This window comes from Oncorhynchus clarkii, chromosome 6 (genome assembly GCF_045791955.1).
Source record: "Oncorhynchus clarkii lewisi isolate Uvic-CL-2024 chromosome 6, UVic_Ocla_1.0, whole genome shotgun sequence".
In the NCBI taxonomy this organism is placed as follows: Eukaryota; Metazoa; Chordata; class Actinopteri; order Salmoniformes; family Salmonidae; genus Oncorhynchus; species Oncorhynchus clarkii.
The window spans coordinates 23,039,017-23,060,947 of NC_092152.1; the positions used below are offsets into that span (position 1 = coordinate 23,039,017).

Below are 21,931 nucleotides of genomic sequence, written 5' to 3' on the forward strand. Positions count from 1 at the left end.
TTAAATAGCACACATGTGGGACTCTACCAATCCATCCTAACCACATTTATGTAAAAACAAGGAAAACTCCACCAGGGAGATGCCCTCGTGGATTTATGGTCACTGTATTTACATGGTCATCGGTTACGTTGACATATCTCAAAATGGAGGATGACTATCTGATGACAAAATTGGTAAGATGGGCCCAACTAGGAGGTGGAAACTTTCCCTGGGAATATAATGGAAATATATGAAAATTAATATGAATACCATTTAAATGTAGATGTTTTATGCATTAGAAATATTTACCATATCATATAGAGACAGAAACATAAACCTTTTACCTTATCATAAGTAGACATAATTTCAAATGATTAAATCCATCCAATAGAAATTTTATTATGAATTGAGCATTCATTAAATGGGTTGACTCTTCACATGGGAAGATTTCACTGAACAACAGAAGGGAATAAAATGATTCTGATTCCAGGAGGACCATGAGCTGTTGCTATCGATAAGGTGTCCGATTCATCATTTTCACCTCGAATAGAAGTAGAGGGACTTTTGTAAGAGGTTGCTTGTTGTGAGCGCTGAGGGAACTTTATGCACTTGGCCAGGTGATTCTGCATCTTTGTTTCATTCTTCACATATGATTTGGCACAGTATTTTCAAATGTATCCAGCTTTTCCTTCTACATCAGCTGCAGTGAACTGTCTCCACACATCAGATAGTGACTGTGGCATTTTCCTGTAAAGATTAGAAGAAAAATATATACAATTCCATATACAGATAATTAGTTAAGCAGTTAGATTAAACAACTCCTTTGTAAGATATGTTTTATTTTATTTAACATGTATGGATTAACACTCCTTAGTTAGCAGGCTCAAGCAAGCTAAAACCCACATGATAGCAACTAACTAGCAGAAATTGTTAACAAGTTAGAAATTATTTAAACACACTTTGCTGTAGACTATTTATTAGTTACATGATTTTTTGTTATGTCATCAAATATATTCACCCCACCCAGTATTGTAATCAAAACTTACCAGAAAGCATGTAGTCCTTGGCTCAGACAGTGTAGTTGTGTGGGCTCAATAGCATCTCACTAGTGTGCAAGAGCTTGAGAATCAGGAGGATATGTGATGGAAGAGTGCACTGTGCATGCAGAGTTGCAATTCCTTTTAATTGGGGATAGTTTAACCAAAATATGCCACAAGACCTAGAATTGCCTTATGTGTATCCCACAAAAAAAGGTTCACTGTTATAAGCTAACCTTTTTGATGAATTTAAGCAAAATTCCCAAAATTCTGGGGCTTAACTTCCCAGGGAAAATCTCCGGAAATGTACAGGAAAGTTTCCGACCCTTTGCAACCCTAGGCCCAACTAAATCAAACCCTGGATTTCAATCACCACAGTAAGTTTATCCAGTTAGCTACCAAACTCCAGTCACTTACAAGTACTACATTTATTTTGCCTTTAGCAAATAGAGGCCTATGAATTGTGGAATACTACAATAGAGCCAACCCATACAGAAATGTAATTTGTCTGAGTTCCATTCTCACGTTTACTTATTGTAAGAAGTCTGATGGACATAGTTGGACAGGTTTCCAGTAATAATAGATGAAATTCAGCAGGGGTGAGGGAGTGAGGGTAAGTAACTAGTACGTGCCGCCACGGGAAAGGGTGGACAGATACTTGATAAGACGTGCTACAGGTCATTTCTGGGAAGCAGACTTCAGAGTGGGAAAGGAGGATGGGAGTGGGGGAGCCAGGACAAGGATGTAGGCAGTGCGATGGGCTTTCCTGGTCAGAACCATATTATTATGTCATGAGCATCCTCTACGCTCCACTTCCTCCACTAATAAACCAGACAGGCAGAGATGACTCAGCAGGAATCTGACTCACAACGCAGGTTTATTGGGGTTTACAGACACACCTTTTCCCTGGCTTTACAGGAACTGAGAAGCACTGATTGGCTAATTTACAGTAACCCTCAGATTCCTAATGTATAGCTCTGAATCTGTGTTGCTTGGGGGAATCTATCTTATTATGCTAACTACTGTAACTGTCTGAATGGACGAGATGCAGGCTGTGTAATCTGACACTATTTTGATTATGGAATGGTGCAGTGTGACATCAAAGTGTCTGAAAAGAAGACAAGTATGAAAGCATTATAAGGGAGGTCCAGATAGCCACAAGACCAGGTTCGGGTGTCTGTGTGCCTCTAAAGCCGTGTTCACATTGGCAGTTTGAAGCGACTCAAATCCTATACATTTGCATATCTGATTCGAATCTGATATTTTTCCTGCAAAAAAACACACATAATCTGACAAATCTGATTCCTTGCCAAATCTGATTTATTTGCCCTCAAGTGGTTTTTAGACTTTTATTCAGCATATATTGTTTCTTGCTAGCTACTCTGCTGACAGTTTGACAAGAACATGTGGTAGCTAACTAGCTTGTTAATTGGTTACAAATAAATTAGTGAATGTGCTAGCTAGCTAGTTGACTGCTGTGGCTAGCCAAAAAGGTATTGTTTGAAAGTTCTATCATCTTATCCTTTGAGGCTTTAAAAGTCTTCTTACATAATGATTTTGAACATTCAAAGCAAACGTCCATGGCAGGCATTGTTGTCACCGTAGCTTGCTACATAACTTCTGAGTGACAGGAAGCACAAGCACCAATCAGCCTACCCTACTGCACACACACACCCGTCGTTACTGTGACAACTAGTGGAGCCTTGTCAGCAAATGACTGCTGTCTGAACATACACAAATTCGATTTGGTCACTTGAAACTTTCTGTTTGGACAGTCAGTTGTCCAAAATGCATGCCACCTCATGTCATAGCCTACCACACTGACCTCTCCCTTCTTCACTGTCATAGACTGCCTGCGTGGGGTGATCTCCTCGTTGATGCTGGACAGGAAGTTCTGGGAGATTCTCAGGGCATCCTGCAGCAGTGGATAGTCTGGGTGGCTGGAGGGGGTGTGTTTCAACAGGTCCTGAGAGAGAAAGAGAAAGAGAGAAAAAGATAGAAAGAGGTTGAAAGAAAGAACGGGTGAAAGAAAGAAAGAAAAAAAGGGGGGAGAAAGGTGAAAGAAAAAGAAAGGAGAGAGAGGGTGAAAGAAAGGAAGAGAGAGATAGAAAAAGAGTGAAAGGGTAAGAAAAAAGGAGAGAAAGATGGAAAGAAGGAGAGAGCGGAGAGAGAAAGAAAGAGTAAAAAAGGAGGAGAAAGAGTAAGAAAGAAAGAAAAAGAAAGGAGAGAAAGAGGGTGAAATAAAGAAAGAGGGAAAGAGAGAAGTGAAAGAAAGAAAGATAAACCGGGTGAAAGAAAGAAAGAAATAAAGAAAAAAAGAGAGCGAAAGAAAAAATGTAAGAAAGGAGAGAAATAGTAAGAAAGGAAAAGAAAAAAGAAAGGAGGGTGAAAGAAAGAAATGAGAGAAACAAAGAATGAGAGAGAAATAATAAGAAAGGAAGAGAAAGAGGAGAGAGTGAAAGAAAGAGGGTGAAAGAAAGGAGGAAAGAGAGAAAGAAAGAGACAGAAAGAAAGAAATAAAGAGAGAAGGAAAGGGAGACGGATAGAAATAAAGAATTAAAAAAATTAAGAAAGGAGAGAGAGCGAAAGAAAGAAAGAGGAGAGAGCAAAAGAGAGAAAGAAAAAGATAGGAAGAGAAGAAAGAGAAAATGTGAAATAGAGAAAGAAAAAATACATTCATTTGAGATAAATTATGATCACTTTTTCTAAGATATGTGAAGCATTGTTTTCATAAAAGAAATTCAGGTCTGAAGGGAAAAAATCTTCAGTGTGTTGATTTGACTTACATGCAGAACCAGGGTGCTGCGGGTGACTCTGTCCACGGGTTTATAGAGCAGAGCTGAGGGGGACAGGGTCATAAAGTATATAAAGTCCAAGGCAGGACAAGGCAACGCAGAACTAACAACATAGAACACCTTGAGGTTGAGGGTTATATTCAATATGCTTTAACTAAGCATGTACCACTCTTTCTGAATTCAAATAACTAGAGGGTTGAATTCTTCATAATCTTGAACTATAGATATTTAAATAAATGTAAGGTTAGGTTCATTTTGACTGTGAATTGTTCAAAATAATGAAATTGCACTTACTTTCCAGTGAATTTTTTGCCTGGTCTTTGCATTCCTTGGTGCTTATGACCTTAAGATTCTGAGGGCACAACAGGAATTGAGAAAGGCATAATGATACGAGTACACCATTTCAACACAGCATCACAGTAATATTTATTTTAATCTCTGTCCACCCAGCCAGTTCTAGCAATTGAGCCTGGGGATGAGGTATTCTATCCGAAACGTTGCCCGTGTAAAAGTAAACATAGAAAATACAATACATACCTGACATATTTCAGCAAACTGTATGTTGGCCTGGCAGCACTTGTCAGCAGTCTCCACAGCAACCATATAGTTATCCACAAAGGCCCTGTACACTCCTAGCTGGCTGGCCTATAATAGAGAGTAGATACGATGTAGTTAACCTGTTGTTGGATTCATGTACCCAGTTTTGGCTGCTCTCTACTCCAGTCATACTAGTTGCTTTCCCTTCTTATGGTGCTGAGAATAGCGATCAGACGAGGTATGGACTTTCAACAAAAACAGCATTGATAACATGCATCCTATCAGTCATAATTTGTCCTTTTTTTTATGACTGTGCACACACACACACACACACACACACACACACATACGAGTGTGCGTGCAAACAGTCATTAAAAAAAGGACAAATGATGTGATTTTGTTTCATGCATCTTCCTTTCCTCCACCGTCATACTGAGGCAGCTCTTTGCAGTCAGGAGCCTCTTAGTGATGTTTTGTCCTCCTTTCCTGCCTGTTATGTGCTATAGCCAGGCTTTTATCTGTGTGGGAGATGTGAGCAGACTGCCTGGAGACATGTGGGGTCCAGCATCCACTGCACATTATAGCCCTCTTTCTACTCTTTAAATCTCTCTTCAGTATTATTAATGATCAAAGGAAGTCTACTAATATTGTCTTTAAAAGTGACTGACTTATTGGATAAATATCTGATTACGCACAGAAGAATGCAGTTTGTGGCTGGGGGAGTCTATTTCACGTTTTTGTAATTATGAACAAAGGAACAAATGCATCTGGAAGAACTAACACAAAAGAACCATAACAACATTTCCTAGGTCTTTACACAACAACAATAATGCTCACCAGTTTCTGGAAGAGATCGCCCACACACTGGTTGTGGCACCACTCCTGAACTCTGGGTAGCAGGGCATCGTAGAATTCCTTGTGGATCTCATGGAGCTCCGTCACCTTGAAGAAGATGGTCTCTATCTGCTGGATGGTCAGCATCGGCTGGGAGGTGGTGGCCGCTGCCCTCAGAGGCTTCATGGGCTGGGACAATCAATACAAGACAAGCATTACTCTGTGTGTGTGTGTGTGTGTGTATACATCCATCCGTCTGTCCATCCAACATTTTACTGTCCCAATGCTCTGAAATCACTGTTCATCACAGTGAGGTGTGGCATATTCAATTAGTGTCATATTCAATTAGCTCAAAGCCCTGTCTCTTACCAGTAAGATAGCCCCCAGGTGGCTGAGATATGTCTCCTCACTGGCCAGGATCCCTGACAAAACCCACTTCCGCATCTCCAACTCTTTCTCCTGATCCAGCTCTGTCTGTGTGTGAGTGAATGGCAGAGAAAGAGAGAAAGAGAGAGACAGTGAGAGCGACAGACCGGGGATTCACTTCTACCAGGCTTATTTGGTGATTCTAATTGTAACCAGAGCAGATCTTCCCTAATCCCCCTGGGTGTTGAATGAGACCGCTAAACAGCTACGAGTAGAGACTGTCGTCTCATGGGAACCCAATACATTTGATTAAATCCTGTTGGAGATGTAGAGGGCAGAAGCCAGGGTCAAAGATCCATTGTATTGTGGAGGGAAACAATTGTTTTCCTAGCCTAGGATGGGACCTGTAGTTACTGATGGGTCAAAGGCATCAGTAGTTAGGTTTCTGACAGTCTGTCGCTCACGATTCCATTTATTCCGTTCCAGCCATTACTATAAGCCCGTACTCCCCCGTTAACGTGCCACCAGCCGCCTGTGGTCGGTCGATATGGAGCTCATGCACAGAGCAGAAATGACTAGCTCTGACATTCCACAGCTGGAATACTAAGGGGGGCACAAGAGAAGGCCTCCCCCTGGATTTAACCTTTGAAGATCAGAGAGCTGAGCACATCAGAGGAGGACCTAGGGGACACCGGAGATTGGCTAGGTACAGTACAATAGAGGTGGATGAGATTTATAGGGTGAAAGTGTGGTTGGAAAGAGCAGAGCATCTCTATTAAATACACTCAGAGAGCCCAAGGCAGAGTTATAGAGGACGGGGGCATTAACAGACAGCTGCACTGGGTGGAAAAATCAGACACATGGGCTTTAAGAGTAGAAGATGGAGGTGTATGATAAACTGGCAATAACCTTACCGACAGGGTGGACTCCAGGGAGCCAGAGGAGTGTGTGTGCTGGCTGCTGCAGCTCTTGGAGCGGAGGCGAGGTGAGGAGGAGGGTGAGGTGCTGAAAGGCAGGAGGTCATGGTGCTGCTGGTGCTCCTCCGCCTGCTCCAGGTCATAGCCATAGGAAGGAGGGGTCCCACTGTAGGGGACTTTTGGGATAATTACAGACAGATGGAGGGGATTAGGTGTGGTAGTGTAAAGTAGGTTCCAAGACAGTGGCACTGTGTGAATCTCTCTCTCTCTTGACACTCACACCCTTCACATGCAAGACATTCTCTCTTCTCTCCTCTCTTCCTTTGTTGAGACGAGAATATGGTGCAGACTCAAAAAGAACCAAAGTAGGTCTTACATCAAACACAAGGGTGTAAAAATATTACTAAAATAAAATTAAGTTATTCATATCTGTATATCAATGGTATTATATAAAAGCTACTGTACATTCAACATAACTAGAATGACCTGATGAAAACAGCTCTGTCATTCAAACTCTAATGTGCTCTATTCCAATACATTCTGTGTCTCTGTGATTCAAATCCCCTCTGATCTTCAGAGACTGTGCCAGACACACAGGGACCATCCCACAGCAGAGGATAAGCCAGGAGAATCGCAGCAAAGACTCTGATTCACTTGTGTGGTGAGGAGAAGCATTAGTCAGTCCCTCTACTCTCTGTACATGACATACTTTAACTGTACAGATGCAGAAGCAGTTCAAGGCAGCTATACTGAACAGGAGCTTATTAACCATAGTAATGCTTTATTTACATATCAACTCGATGACAATAAACACTCGAGGGAGGGCACAGAGTATGTGAGCAATCAAAGAGGAATTCCTTCTTAATGATCACTCAGTAGCCATAGGTGAACCAGTAGCCTGAGGGACAGATATTTGGGACAATGGGAGTTCCGCCACTCGTCATCATATCTTCTCCTCTCCTTCCATCTCAACCATGTCGGATTGTGGCTGTGTGGTTTTCAAGTTCATTCTTGGTGAATAAATCCAAGGTGTAGGGAAGTGGCCAGAACACAGACCAGAAAACACCCCCTTTTATTCACAATCACAGCAAAGCAGACATTCTGGGTGGAAGTGTTTGCAGACACAATGCAACACAGGGGTCTATCTTGATGTGTTAGCTGCTGTTGTCTAGTTGTTTCCGCTATTATTCATCTATATAGTCTTGCATCAAGAACAGTTCAATCCCTTTTATTGTTACTTTGACTCATCAACAACATCTACCATTATTGTCAGTATCAGTGTGGCAGAAACACAAGCACCACCAGTGTAATGATACAAGCTGTGGTGTTTGTTTGTCTGTGAGGCCTCAGTGTTACACTAGCTGTATGTAGCTGAAATACTGTATGTTCAGAAGTGGACACAGAGATAACTATACTGAACCAAAATATACATGCAACATGTAAAGTATTGGTCCCTTCATGAGCTGAAATAAAAGATCCCCAAAATGTCCATATGCACAAAAACCTTATTTCTCTCAAATTCTGTGCACATATTTTTTACATCCCTGTTAGTGAGCATTTCTCATTTGCCAAGATAATCCATCCATCTGACAGGTGTGGCATATCAAGAAGCTGATTAAACAGCATGATCATTACACAGGTGCACCTTGTGCTGGGGCCAATAAAAGGGCACTCTAAAATGTGCAGTTGTGTCACACAACACAATGCCACAGATGTCTCAATTTGAGGGAGCGTGCAATTGGCATGCTGACTGAAGGAACGCCCACTTCCAATGGCGTTTTAGAGATTTTGGCAGTGCGTCTAACCGGCCTCACAACAGCAGACCACGTGTAACCACCCCAAACCAGGTTCTCCACATCCGGCTTCTTCACCTGCGGGATCATCTGAGAGCAGCCACCCGAACAGCTGATAAAACTGTGAGTTTGTACAACCAAAGAACTTCTGCACAAACTGCTCGTCGTCTTCACCAGGATCTTGACCTGACTGTAGTTTAACGTTGTAGCCAACTTCGGTGGGCAAATGCTCACCTTCAATGGTCACTGGCATGCTGGAGATGTGTGCTCTTCACGGATGAATCCCGGCATCAACTGTACTGGGCAGATGACAGACAGCGATGGCATCATGTGGGCGAGTGTTTTGTTGATGTCAACGTTGTGACATGGTGCCCCATGGTGGAGGTGGGGTTATGGTATGGGTAGGCATAAGCTACAGACAACAAAGACAACTGCATTTTGTCAATGGCAATTTGAATGCACACAGTGATACTGCAACAAGATCCTGAGGCCCAGTGTCGTGCCATTCATCCACAGCCATCACATTTCAGCATGAAAATGCACGGCCCCATTTTGCAAGGTTCTGTACACAATTCCTGGAACCTGAAAATGTCCCAGTTTTTCCATGGCCTGCATACTCCCATTAAACATATTTGGGATGCTCTGGATCGACGTGTACAACAGCGTGTTCCAGTACCCGCCAATATCCAGCAACTTCACACAGTCATTGAAGAGGAGTGGAACAACATTCCACAGGCCACAATCAACAGCCTGATCAACTCTATGTGAAGGAGATGTGTCGTGCTGCATGAGGCAAATGGTGTTCTCACCAAGTACTGTATCTGTGACCAAGAGATGCACATCTGTATTCCCAGTCATGTGAGATCCATAGATTAGGGCCTAATGAATTTATTTCTGATTTCCTTACTTTAACTGTAAAATCTTTGAAATTGTTGCATGTTGCGTTTATATTTTTGCTCAGTGTAGTTCACCTCTGCTAGAAAACAGGAAAGAGAGGATTCCGGAAGCAAGGAAGGCAGATGGAACCCAGCCATGTGGAGTGGCCGGGGGCTGGTTGAGTCAGGCTGACAGTGGGACACCCCCAGAGACCATGACAAAGAACCTGAACAAACACACTGGGCCGTGCAGAGAGAAACCACTGTGTTTACTCTGGAGGAGCAGGCAAGGGGAATACAGGGGAAGTCAATGTGAAAGGCCACACTGTGTGTCTGTCAGATTATACAACAGCAGTGACCCTGAGTGAATAACCTCTCACACAGCCACAGAGGCCTGGAAATCACGGTCAATGGACAAACACTGACCAATCATACAGACACAAATATATTTCAGTAAAATGGACATAAACTATAAAACATGTCTTAAAATGTTATTTCTTACATTCATTGATATTAACTCAAATAATGTTCACAGAGACAGTTATTTACATGGCTCTGGGAAAACCATGCTTTTTAAATGCAGAATAGTTATCCATGGTAGCATGAAAAAGCAGGCAAGCTTCCCAACATTGAGTGAAGAGGATTTCACAATAGACTAGTTCCTCAGTACAGCTTAGTTATCAGACTGCAAGGCCTGTTGCTAAGGAAGTGTCCAGGCAGGTCTGTCCAGAACATTCAGCAAATTCATCAACTTCAGAGCAGGAAACAGACATTCTGCACACGGTCACCTTTTCACACAAACATCCCCCTCCTCCCACACGTACACATTTAAATTTATATTAAATATCATATATCAACTCTGGGATTGCTGTCTTTGAACCAACCCTGTGAGTTGTCTAATGCATTGACTTTTTCCTAAGTTAAATCACGGTAAAACGTTTAACAAAGAAGATCAGCTACAGCTCTGTGGGATTACCAAAGAGCTTAATGCAGTTTCCTCTGTGCAGTATTAATATGGAAAGCCGTTTTAACATAGTCAGTGGCCAGTTCACGAAAATGGTTCGCTCCTACAGACAGTGAGTCACAAGGCCATGGCTTGCTATATAAAGCAGGCAGACAGGCATTCAGTTACTTTTATATTGAACGTTAGAATGGGCCAAACTAGTGACGTAAGTGACTTTCAGAGTAGTATGATCGTCGTTGCCAGGGGCGCGGGTTCGAGTATCTCAGAAACATCTGGCCTACTGGGATTTTCACGCACGACAGTGCCTAGGGTTGGCCAATAATGGTACGACAAACAAAAAACATCCAGTCAGCAGCAGTCCTGTGGTCGAAAACAACTCGTTGATGAGAGAGTTCAAAGGAGAATGGCAAGAATCATGCAAGCAAACAGGCAAATAATAGCTCAGTACTACAGTGGTATGCACAACGGCATCTCGGAGCACTCAACTCGTCAGTCCTTGTCACGGATGGGCTATTGCAGCAGAAGACCACACAGGTTCCATTTCTATCAACTAAAAACAAGAAGAAGATGCTCCAGTCGGCACGCGATCACCTACACTGGACAATTGTGGAGTGGAAAAACATTGCCTGGCCCGACAAATCCTGGTTCCTGTTTGGTCATGCTGATGGCTGAGTTAGGATTTGGCGTAAGCAGCATGAGTCCACGGCCTCATCATGCCGGGTGTCAATGGTACAGGCTGGTGGTGTAATGGTGTGGGGAATGTTTTCCTGGCACACGTTAGGTCCCTTGATACCAATGTCAACACCCCGAAGAATTCAAGCTGTTCTGAAGGAAACAGGGGGATTGAACCGGTATTAGATGGGTGTACCAAAATAAACTGTGAATTTTCTATATTAATATTATTTTACTTTGAAAATGTGGAGTAGATTGTGTACATCAATACGAAAAATATAAAATGTAATCTTTTTTAGATAAAATTTTAAGGCAGCAAAATGTGAAAACTGTGCAAGGAATTTGTAGACTTTCACTAGCACTGTATGTAGGAGCACGCAAATGTAATCCCGACCCCATGAAGTTCATTATAATACAGTGGGGCAAAAAAGTATTTAGTCAGCCACCAATTGTGCAAGTTCTCCCACTTAAAAAGATGAGGCCTGTAATTTTCATCATAGGTACACTTCAACTATGACAGACAAAATGAGAAAAGAAAAATCCAGAAAATCACATTGTAGGATTTTTTATGAATTTATTTGCTAATTATCTTTTTAAGTGGGAGAACTTGCACAAATAACAAAATATAAATGCTATTGTCGCTATCAAAAATGTGAATAATTGCTATCAATTACATTTTTGATATCCAAAATTGTCATTTTTATATTGATTAATCATATAAATAAAAATATATATCTTAATGACATTTTAACAACAATAACTGTATGTTAAAACAGCTTCCCTAGTAATAGTGAAAGCAGAGGGGGTTACTCTTAAACACTATGTGGTTGAATGGTGGTAGAGTGGATCTGTGTCTCCCCTCAATTAACCTCAAAATGGTTACTAATGTGCAATAGAGCTGTAACAAATATATTCTAATAACATTGCATAACAGTGCTCAAACCAACAGCTGGGGCTGAGAGGGTTTTAGATGTAGCAGCAAAGGACAACGTTTCTCTGGACTTTTAGTAGAGAATCCTGCAGAATTTAGAGGTTCTTTCAGCATTATTGAATTTGCCAGTGTTCTGATCTTTGGGTTTAGGAAGCCAAAGTTCATCAGGCTCAGAAAAGCTTTGGCTGGATCTGGAAGTTGTGTTTGTTTAGTGTACAAGTTAGTAGTTCCCGAGGAAGCCATTTGGCCACACTACTACAAACCCGCTTCTCTTTTATCTTTTACAATAGGACAAGGCTGACCTATAAATAGCTGTCTGCTAGGATTACAAACATAACAGGTTAACATGCTCTTAAATCCTAGTCCAGAGAATAACCTGTGCACTGTCAACATGCACTCTGTCCCTGTGGATGCAACAATTGTGGAGAGTGATGAGAGGTTTGACACACAACAAAAGCATCAAGGACATATTCACAGACCTGTAATCCTAATCCACATGTATAGATAGATGAACCGACTATGATCCAGAGAGAAGGGGAATGACAGATGTGTTAGCAGGACAAATCCACAGAATCATAAACACAGAAATTCAACATCACAACTGTGATGTGACCTTGCTTAGAGAGCAGGGTTCACACAGTTTTGGATATCCATATGAATGCTAAAAAATACATTTAAAAAAGGACTTGTCTTGAAGATATAGTTCCCTTTTCTTTCTCCCTTGGATTAAGACCGAGAGCTTGATTGTGTTGAAGCTGAATGTTGCTGTTTTTAGAATCTCCATGTAATGCATCAAAGCATTGTCACACTTCACTGCATTGGCTAAAGGACACTTTAAATATTTCTATGGAGAGAAGGATGAACTCTGCATTTGTTCTGGAAATAACTAAAAGGAGGAAATGGTCCAGACAGTGATCAGAGTGACAGTCTGTAGAGATCCTGCCAGTCCCATCTGGACACGCATTAACCGGGATGGGATGCAATGGACAAAACAGAGTACATCGATTCCTCTCAATTGACCACCAGAATTGAGATTAAAAAATCTGTTAAAATGAGACACAAATGTTAAAGGATTCTCCAAAGAAGGGGCTAATATTCCCTTTAAGACTGATTATTTGGGACATTATGGTCCAGGAATAATAACTGTAGTATTGAGTGTAGTACAATGACAGTCTCTGTCACCTCTGACAGCATGCTTATAGATGAGAAAAGATATGGCACCTTCTAAACATTTTTTATATTTTTTATATGATGCTGTTAAGAGCTTTGGAAACTTTCTGCCTCCACTAAATGGATTCTCATCCTGATCGTGTGATCACTGGAGAGACATCTGTCAGCTACCCGAGAGGAAACAAGTGTTACAATGTCTTTTACCATCCAGCATGTATGGAATGTACAAATACAAAGCTATACAGGTTTATCAATACAAATCTGCTTTACTAATCCTCAGCCTACAAAGAGTTGCACTTCAATCCCACTACTACGAAGGGGTCTTTTCATCCCTCACAGCTAACACAGGAAGGGATGGGTTGGGTGGAGATCTTTCAGTACTGCATACACTTCATTTCAGCACATCTGGTTTCTCTCGGACTGAGCTTCACCCATCAGGTTGAAAAGAAACAGGTCTGAAAACGTGGCACCTGCAACGGGGTGGTGGCACTGCAGCCCTGAAAGAAGCTGACTGGGTGTTTAAGGCAGATCAGCAGAGTGCCAGCCAACCAACCATCAGCACATTCTGGCACATCTGAAGTGCCCTGTTGAAGTGGGAGGGAGCCCGACCACAGGCCCAGTAGGAGTAGTGAGGCCCACCAGCTCTGCTCAGATCGGTTTTGGGACAGCCTAAAATTAGCACCAGCCATTGAGCAGTGTAGGTCAGAACTCAGCTGCCCAGCCCACCACACTTACTAATCAGCGTGTTGAAATAGCTCAGGGTGGTCACAGTAATGCTCTGTATAACAGAATATCAAGGTTCAATAATTGCTCCAGTCTGTGACCTACAGGATAAACCAGTACCAGTCAAAAGTTTGGACAAACCTACTCATTAAAGGGGTTTTCTTTATTTTTAACATTGTAGAATAATAGTGAAGACATCAAAACTATTAAATAACACATGTAACCAAAAAAAAGTGTTAAACAAATCAAAATATATTTTAGATTCTTTAAAGTAGCCATCCTTTGCCTTGATGACAGCTTTGCACACTCTTGGCATTATCTCAACCAACTTCATAAGGTAGTCACCTGGAATGCTTATCCAACAGTCTTGAAGGAGTTCTCACATATGCTGAGCAATTGTTGGCTGCTTTTCCTTCACTCTGCAATCCAAATCATCCAAAACACAACTGATTGGCTCAAAAGCATTAAGGAAAGAAATTCCACAAATGTACTTTTAACAAGGCACACCTGTTAATTGAAATGCATTCCAACACTTTTTTGGTTACTACATGATTCCATATGTGTTATTTCATAGTTTTGATGTCTTCACTATTATTCTACAATGCAGAAAATAGTCAAAATAAAGAAAAACCCTTGAATGAGTAGGGCTGTCCAAACTTTTGACTGGTACTGGTACTGTGTTTGTGTGCGGGTGCACACACAAACTTGACTGATACAGTGAGGGTGTGATACTAGCTGAAAAAGAGGGAGAGAAAAGAGGCAACCAACACAAAATGTGTTTTCCCCTCATATCATAAGTTATTCAGATCTCAACGCCCGTGTCTTATCTTCTCTTTTCCAATAAACCACAAGAAAAACAGATTGCAGACACACACACAAAATTCAACCCAAACAGATGCACTCACATGAGACAGTCTAAGAGTTGGTCACACAGAAGGCCAGGTTTAGAGGCTTTTCCACTCAGCACTGTGGACAACCAGGAAATGGGAGCAAAGACCAGGAACTAAACATGATTATTCCCTATAATTGTGCTTTCAGAGCAAATTCAAGAAAAGCTGTTTAGCTTCCAGGAGGAATCTTCTTAAGGACTCATGCTTGTAGATATGCGTATTTATTCTACAGTACATCTTGTTAAAGTAAATACATGAAATAGTACTGTCTGCCAGAAGCGACATCCACAAACTAATTATTGTCTAACATGGCCCAGGCAGTTTGTGCAGAGGTGAGCTCATCTCATATAGCACATTACCATCGCTGTGTTCCCCCACACCCCACAAGCAGCTGAAACATTCCATAAACACGTGGCTTGCCAGCCAGCAGCACAGAGGGCCCTTTGAATAAGACCTGTAAAGGGAGCTAAGACCAGGGGACCAGAAGGGGACGGAGACGGAGCACGAGGGAGGAGGAGGCCTGGAGGGAAGGCCAAAAGATCAAACATTTCTCATGCATTTTTACCATTATCTGTAAGAAAATATATGGATATGGAAAACAGCCTGGGGTACACACAAATACTTTCAGATGTGCTGTTCAATCTGACAGTATTTCTCATGTTTCAGAGTTAAGGGTTGAAATTGCGCCAAGTAGGCTACTTCCCAACCGTTAACCCCTATGCTAGTGTAACTTGAACTGGATAGGGCCTGCTTATTTCAGATATTAATGGTGTGTTTGTCCCTTCGCTCCATCTGACTGCAGTTGGCAGGTCCCTGGCCTGCTGCTCTGATCCCCTGCCAGCTCTCCAGGCACACTCCATTCTGTACCATTTTACCAAGTCACCCACCCGAGAGGACAGGTGACTCAAAACACAGAGCTCAGGGAGCACAAGAGCTCTTTCCCTTTTCTGTGCTGACGCCACTTCATCTAAATTGTTGGACACGTATCTTGTATGTAAACTCAATGGGAGGGAGAGGTGAAATCCTTTTTGCTTCCTTAACCACTAAAGGCTCAGAATGTTGACATTCAGGTACAAAAAAGAAACAGTGTGAGCTTCATCAGGAGCTCTGAAATATTCATGATTGGATCGTAAACCTGGAGGGTGGGCCACCACCGCCTCTGTGATTTCTCCTGTGGTTGCAAATACAGCCCTGGACTGAGGCCAGACACGCTGACAGATAGGACCACTATCAGACCACCTGAGTGAAAGCTTTTCATTAGTGTCAAATGAGACATACAGACCTGTCTAATTGATATTAAGTGGAAGCTCCTCTTGGCCTGGCACAGGTTCACTCAAAGTGCAGACATTCTAACAACACAATCCCCAGTAGACCTTTTTATAATGTACTCATGATTAGCCATGAGTCAAAGTACTGGCCACTGGCATATGCCTATGTTATAGTGATAATTAACTATAGCAAAGCAGACAAACCATAGAAGTGGCTTCCTTTAAGCCACACAGCTAACCAGCAGCTCTAGTCACAGCTAACCAGCAGCTCTAGTCACAGCTAACCAGCAGCTCTATTCACAGCTAACCAGCAGCTCTATTCACAGCTAACCAGCAGCTCTAGTCACAGCTAACCAGCAGCTCTAGTCACAGCTAACCAGCAGCTCTATTCACAGCTAACCAGCAGCTCTATTCACAGCTAACCAGCAGCTCTATTCACAGCTAACCAGCAGCTCTAGTCACAGCTAACCAGCAGCTCTAGTCACAGCTAACCAGCAGCTCTAGTCACAGCTAACCAGCAGCTCTATTCACAGCTAACCAGCAGCTCTAGTCACAGCTAACCAGCAGCTCTAGTCACAGCTAACCAGCAGCTCTAGTCACAGCTAACCAGCAGCTCTATTCACAGCTAACCAGCAGCTCTATTCACAGCTAACCAGCAGCTCTATTCACAGCTAACCAGCAGCTCTATTCACAGCTAACCAGCAGCTCTATTCACAGCTAATCAGCAGCTCTATTCACAGCCAGGAGTGACAATTGGCCTAGATCTCCACATATGACGAGACTGGTGCTCATTCTCTAATTCCTAGGCTATTCTAGGAAAAAGAGACCTTAGAGATTTGTACATTTTAGACTGTCTGTTTTCCGATGATTACAAGCGGGAGGTGTAGCAGGGTTTGTAGAGTCAGTGTGGCAAGGACAGAGGCCCATTTATGCCATTCAGTACTGTACCAAATGCTAGGGCTGTCCCTCCTCCTCCTCAGGCAGACCCAAAGTATGCCACAATGCCAGACAGTAAAACACTAGAGGTGTGCTGGGTAGTCAATGCCACCCCATGTTTGACTGGCTGTTTGCTCATGCAGTCACAGAAAAAAAACGCATCGCTGAGTTGTTTTTTTTTCTTAAAATGTAGCAACGACATATTGCAACTTTAACTAATTAAAATGAAGGCAGTGCCATCTGAAAGGAACATACGAACCCTCCTAAAGCTACAGTAAATATTCACCAGAACGCTTACGTAACTAGAGCACAGTGGCCCTTTATAACATTGTCATTATAAAATAGCTTTAGCAGATTACATGGAATTTATTGAATGCTGCAAGGAGTTTAATGATAAAACAAAAAATGACATTTCCCACACACTCTAAAAGTCAGTGCCCACAACAGAGGACAGCAGTTTGTCATGCTCGCCTCAAAACTACTGCTTATCACAGCACTGATCCAGCAATGTATGCAATAATGTTCCTACAACATCAGAAAATAAATCCAGATCTCTGTTAATCCACAAAGCACGGTTTGCATGAAGTGATCCTGCAGCAGGACCGTTACCTCAGCAACATGGCCTTTAAGACAACCACTCCAGGGACAGGCTCAGTAACATGGCCTTTAAGACAACCACTCCAGGGACAGGCTCAGCAACATGGCCTTTAAGACAACCACTCCAGGGACAGGCTCAGCAACATGGCCTTTAAGACAACCACTCTAGGGACAGGCTCAGCAACATGGCCTTTAAGACAACCACTCTAGGGACAGGCTCAGCAACATGGCCTTTAAGACAACCACTCCAGGGACAGGCTCAGCAACATGGCCTTTAAGACAACCACTCCAGGGACAGGCTCAGCAACATGGCCTTTAAGACAACCACTCCAGGGACAGGCTCAGTAACATGGCCTTTAAGACAACCACTCCAGGGACAGGCTCAGCAACATGGCCTTTAAGACAACCACTCCAAGGACAGGCTCAGCAACATGGTCTTTAAGACAATCACTCCAGGGACAGGCTCAGTAACATGGCCTTTAAGACAACCAATCCAGGGACAGGCACAGCAACATGGCCTTTAAGACAACCACTCCAGGGACAGGCTCAGCAACATGGCCTTTAAGACAACCACTCCAGGGACAGGCTCAGCAACATGGCCTTTAAGACAACCACTCTAGGGACAGGCTCAGCAACATGGCCTTTAAGACAACCACTCTAGGGACAGGCTCAGCAACATGGCCTTTAAGACAACCACTCCAGGGACAGGCTCAGCAACATGGCCTTTAAGACAACCACTCCAGGGACAGGCTCAGCAACATGGCCTTTAAGACAACCACTCCAGGGACAGGCTCAGTAACATGGCCTTTAAGACAACCACTCCAGGGACAGGCTCAGCAACATGGCCTTTAAGACAACCACTCCAAGGACAGGCTCAGCAACATGGTCTTTAAGACAATCACTCCAGGGACAGGCTCAGTAACATGGCCTTTAAGACAACCAATCCAGGGACAGGCTCAGCAACATGGCCTTTAAGACAACCACTCCAGGGACAGGCTCAATGTTTTTGCTGGACTTTTAATCAGAAAGCTGTAGCAATCGCAACTTTCTCTGTATCTGACAGCCGGTTTCCCTATTTTCTACAGGTCAAGCTGCATTGGTAAATATGTGTTATTGTGAAGAAACAATCAAATGGTAAGACAATGAGGAAAACCACACATTACAGTGTTATTGCACTGTCCTAAAGCAAAATATTTGACCACAAGTCTCATGGACTTGTGTACTTTGTCAGAAGAGCCACACACTGGCTTACTGTTCTCATGCTGATTATTTCCCAGATGATTTGCTTGTTCATTGCACATTTGGTTTACAATCCTATGCTTTCCAGCCTATCACCTTTCATAACAGCCTATTCTCAACAATTGCTACCAAAAAAAAAAGTTTTCTGCTCTTCTCATTTGAATTATCATAGCTTTTATTAGTTGAGCCTAGCATGTCGGAAATGGAAGACAATGAATGACCCTGACTGATTTACTACAACCGACAGTCTGCTTTTATGACTTCAGTGAAATCATGTGATATGAGGAAATATGTGGCATTGAGTCAGCCATTCACTTAGACATGTCTATACCTATTTGAGTTATCATAGACCTGAGCAACCAAAAATATCTCAATGACTGTTCATTTAGAGACTAAGAACAACACAGGGAAGAAGACAGAATATCCAATCGTGACCTTTCCCTGTCAGTCTGTGGCTAAGGAAATCAGTTCTAAAGACTTTCATCTCCACCAAAATAATATTTTCAAGACCAGATCAAAGCAGTTAAGCACATGCTTAATAAGAGAGGGAGAACATATGTTTGTTTTGCCTCAGCTGTCTGGAACAAAGTGTTTTATAAAACATACACCCTGTCATGTATTGATGCTTAAATAAATATTTTGCATTGAACTCTCTCTTCTCTGTCCTTGCAGTACCTAGTACCACCCTATCCCACTTAAACATTGTTGCAGTGACAATAAGTTCGACATGAGTGACTCTCCTATTGTGTTCACACATCACAACAGGAAACACTGAGGACTGAAATGTTGATGGGAAGCCATCTGACGATGAGCCCTCCATCCTCTTTTTAGTGAGAGTTCTCAGCCCTTTCCCTCCCCACCCCCAACAAAGAGCCTCCCTAAACGTATCACGCTACACAAACCCTTTTAAGTGAATTACTCCTAGACAAGGACAACAATGTTGATGTGTGCTGACACAAAAAACACTCCGGGTGGACAGGGCCGAGCGACTGGGCAGCCTGAGGGCACGCACGGTCTCAATCAGGGCATCTCTAGATGAGCACTACAACACTCAATGGTAGAGAACAGAAGGGGGAAAGGGGGCAGGCATGCTTACAAAGTGAAAAGAAAACAGTCGTACAATCCACAAAGAACCACACAATCACTACGGTGCTTTGCAAAGGTGGGCTGTGCTAATGGTTTCATATGTATGTATATGTAAACAAATTTGGCAGAGCTATAGTACACTATAGCATCATGTTGCAGCTGCACATATAAGCACATCGCTGCATGAGGAGAGATCAAGGTTAGGGCAAGTACAGGCATCTCTAATAAACACATGAAATGGCAGTGGCTATTGAGCCCTAAGGATGCATTAACAGTTCTTGTGCTTTTTTACATAAAATATAAATAAAAGACTTGAGTACAAAAGGACAGTATAGAGACTATGGCCTTGTAGACCTACCCAGATCTCCATGGAGACTGTTGTCATGTGAGGTCCTACTGGACGTAGTGGAGTCCCCATCACCGGGCCAGATCTGGCCTATTTTACGGACACCCACGATGGAGGCCTCGGACACCAACACTTCCTGCTTCAGACGTTTCTGAGACAGTGGGGAGGGCAGGCTGCTGCTGTCAAAGGACTGCTGGGAAATCTGGGAAGGTGAATGACTTTTCTGACTGTACATGTGATTGGTGGTAGGACTTGGGGACATGTGACTTGACTGGCCAGAGGAGAAGTCTTCCTCGCTGGACGTCAGGTTCTCATTGGAGCTGCAGTCTGGGGTGTAGCCGCCCCCAGCATCGTAAAAACTGCCAGGTGAGTAGGAGCGCCTTGGCCAGTTTTGGCGTGAGTCTTCCTCCACACTGTGGTCCCTGATGTGAATGACCCTCCCCTCCCCCTCTGCCATCAACCCCCCAACATACACACTGGTGTAGGGTTGACAGTTTGCCGGCTGTCTCCCCCCATTGGAACGGATCACACTGTCCTTGAGGAAATGTGGGTTCACCTCTGTGTCATCATACAGCCCATTGTAGCCACAGCCGCCCTCTGTGGACCTGCATCTGAGCACAGATTTGCGGATCTCCCCCATAGCAGTGGATAGGTTCCCGGGCAGTGAGTGCATGGACCTGTTGCGCTCCATTTGCATGGCCTGGCAGCCCAGGCTGCTGATCTTATCTGAGACTTTCCTGTCATTGACCTTCACGAGGCCTCTCTCATGGTGGTACTCCATGTTCACGTAGAAGGGTCTCTCTGTCCCTCCAACCCCCTTCCCATCTCCAGCTGTGTGAGAGTTGGCTATCTTGATGCGCTCGAAGGTGGACCTCAGTGCTGCTACTGAGCTCATGCCCACCCTGTCCCTGTCCAGGTCTGTGTCTGGGGGACACACAGTAGGCATGTGGGGGCACAACTCACCCCTCTGTGCGAAGGGAGTCACCCCATCTACCTCTCCCTCTGGATACTGTTTATAGCTCCCTGTGTCGACTGCCTCTCTCGGCTGCTCCTCCACTGTAGGCTCCTCATCTATGTGGGATGTCTGGGTGTCTGAAAAACTGGATTGGTCTCCAATATTCATTAGGGACATCCTCTTGATGCCCCATCTCTGCCCATCATAAGCCTTCCTCTCCTTGGCCAGTAATGTCTGCAGGTAGATCATCTGAAAGCGCTCTTTGTTTTCCTCTAACTCCAGCTGCCTGATAGATGACTTGCATTTCTCCAGCTCCTGCTCAATATCCCCCAATGATTTCAGCTCCATGCTTGGGGCATCTGACTCAGGGAACTGGGCTTTCCAAGCCTCCACAAAACCTACTGGTTCAACCATAGTTTGTTTTGTTTTACCTAGTCCACTGAGAATAGAGTAATAGAGTATAAACTAAGTTTCTACTAAACTATATGATACGTTTCCAATCAAAATAATTTCTAAAGCATAACTTATAATGGCCATTAAAAGCTATTTCCACACTCCACTGACTGAATACATTTTTCACAAGACTCGTGCAAAAAAAAATGTCTACTTATCATGCACCATTATATTATAGTCAGATTGAGTGTTTACGGGCACCAGTGAGAATGACATGAGGCCTGTTCTCAAAACGAGCCAGTTCAGATACCTGCAACAAAAGAATAACAAAGAATAAGTGTCCTTCCATATCTTCTGTAATGTCGGTCACAAACAATTACTCTTCATTCATCGTAAAAGCAGAATCACTGTCCTATCCAGAAGTTCCATTCAATGATTTAGTGAAAGTCCAAGAACAATTAAACATTTCCAGTGTAATAGATGTTTTTAATGTTACCGGTAATTCGTTATCCTGCACCCGATTGAAAGTTAGTTTGAACGTTCTCTCGTTAACCTTACACCCACTAGACATTAGATACACTTCGTCGGATCGCACACTAGCTACGGTTACTGTGTTTTGGTCATTTTC

At 43.1% G+C, this 21,931-nt stretch overlaps 1 protein-coding gene across 4 annotated transcripts in view; it reads right to left on the bottom strand.

The window, feature by feature from the left end:
* The window catches only part of LOC139410805 (breakpoint cluster region protein-like), a 35,521-nt gene extending 13,590 nt beyond the window's left edge, over window positions 1-21,931 (bottom strand). For 3 of the 4 annotated variants that reach the window (XM_071156331.1, XM_071156330.1, XM_071156333.1), the window contains exons 1-8: window positions 19,968-21,892; window positions 6,463-6,641; window positions 5,552-5,656; window positions 5,186-5,371; window positions 4,349-4,456; window positions 4,106-4,163; window positions 3,803-3,855; window positions 2,842-2,982 (exon numbers count right to left, since the gene is read on the bottom strand). In XM_071156331.1, coding sequence (XP_071012432.1) covers window positions 2,842-2,982; window positions 3,803-3,855; window positions 4,106-4,163; window positions 4,349-4,456; window positions 5,186-5,371; window positions 5,552-5,656; window positions 6,463-6,641; window positions 19,968-21,324 — 2,187 coding nt within the window. In that variant the 5' untranslated portion in view covers window positions 21,325-21,892. Of the gene's footprint in view, window positions 1-2,841; window positions 2,983-3,802; window positions 3,856-4,105; window positions 4,164-4,348; window positions 4,457-5,185; window positions 5,372-5,551; window positions 5,657-6,462; window positions 6,642-19,967 lie in introns of all 4 variants that reach the window. The other variant, XM_071156332.1, reaches the window with a different exon arrangement.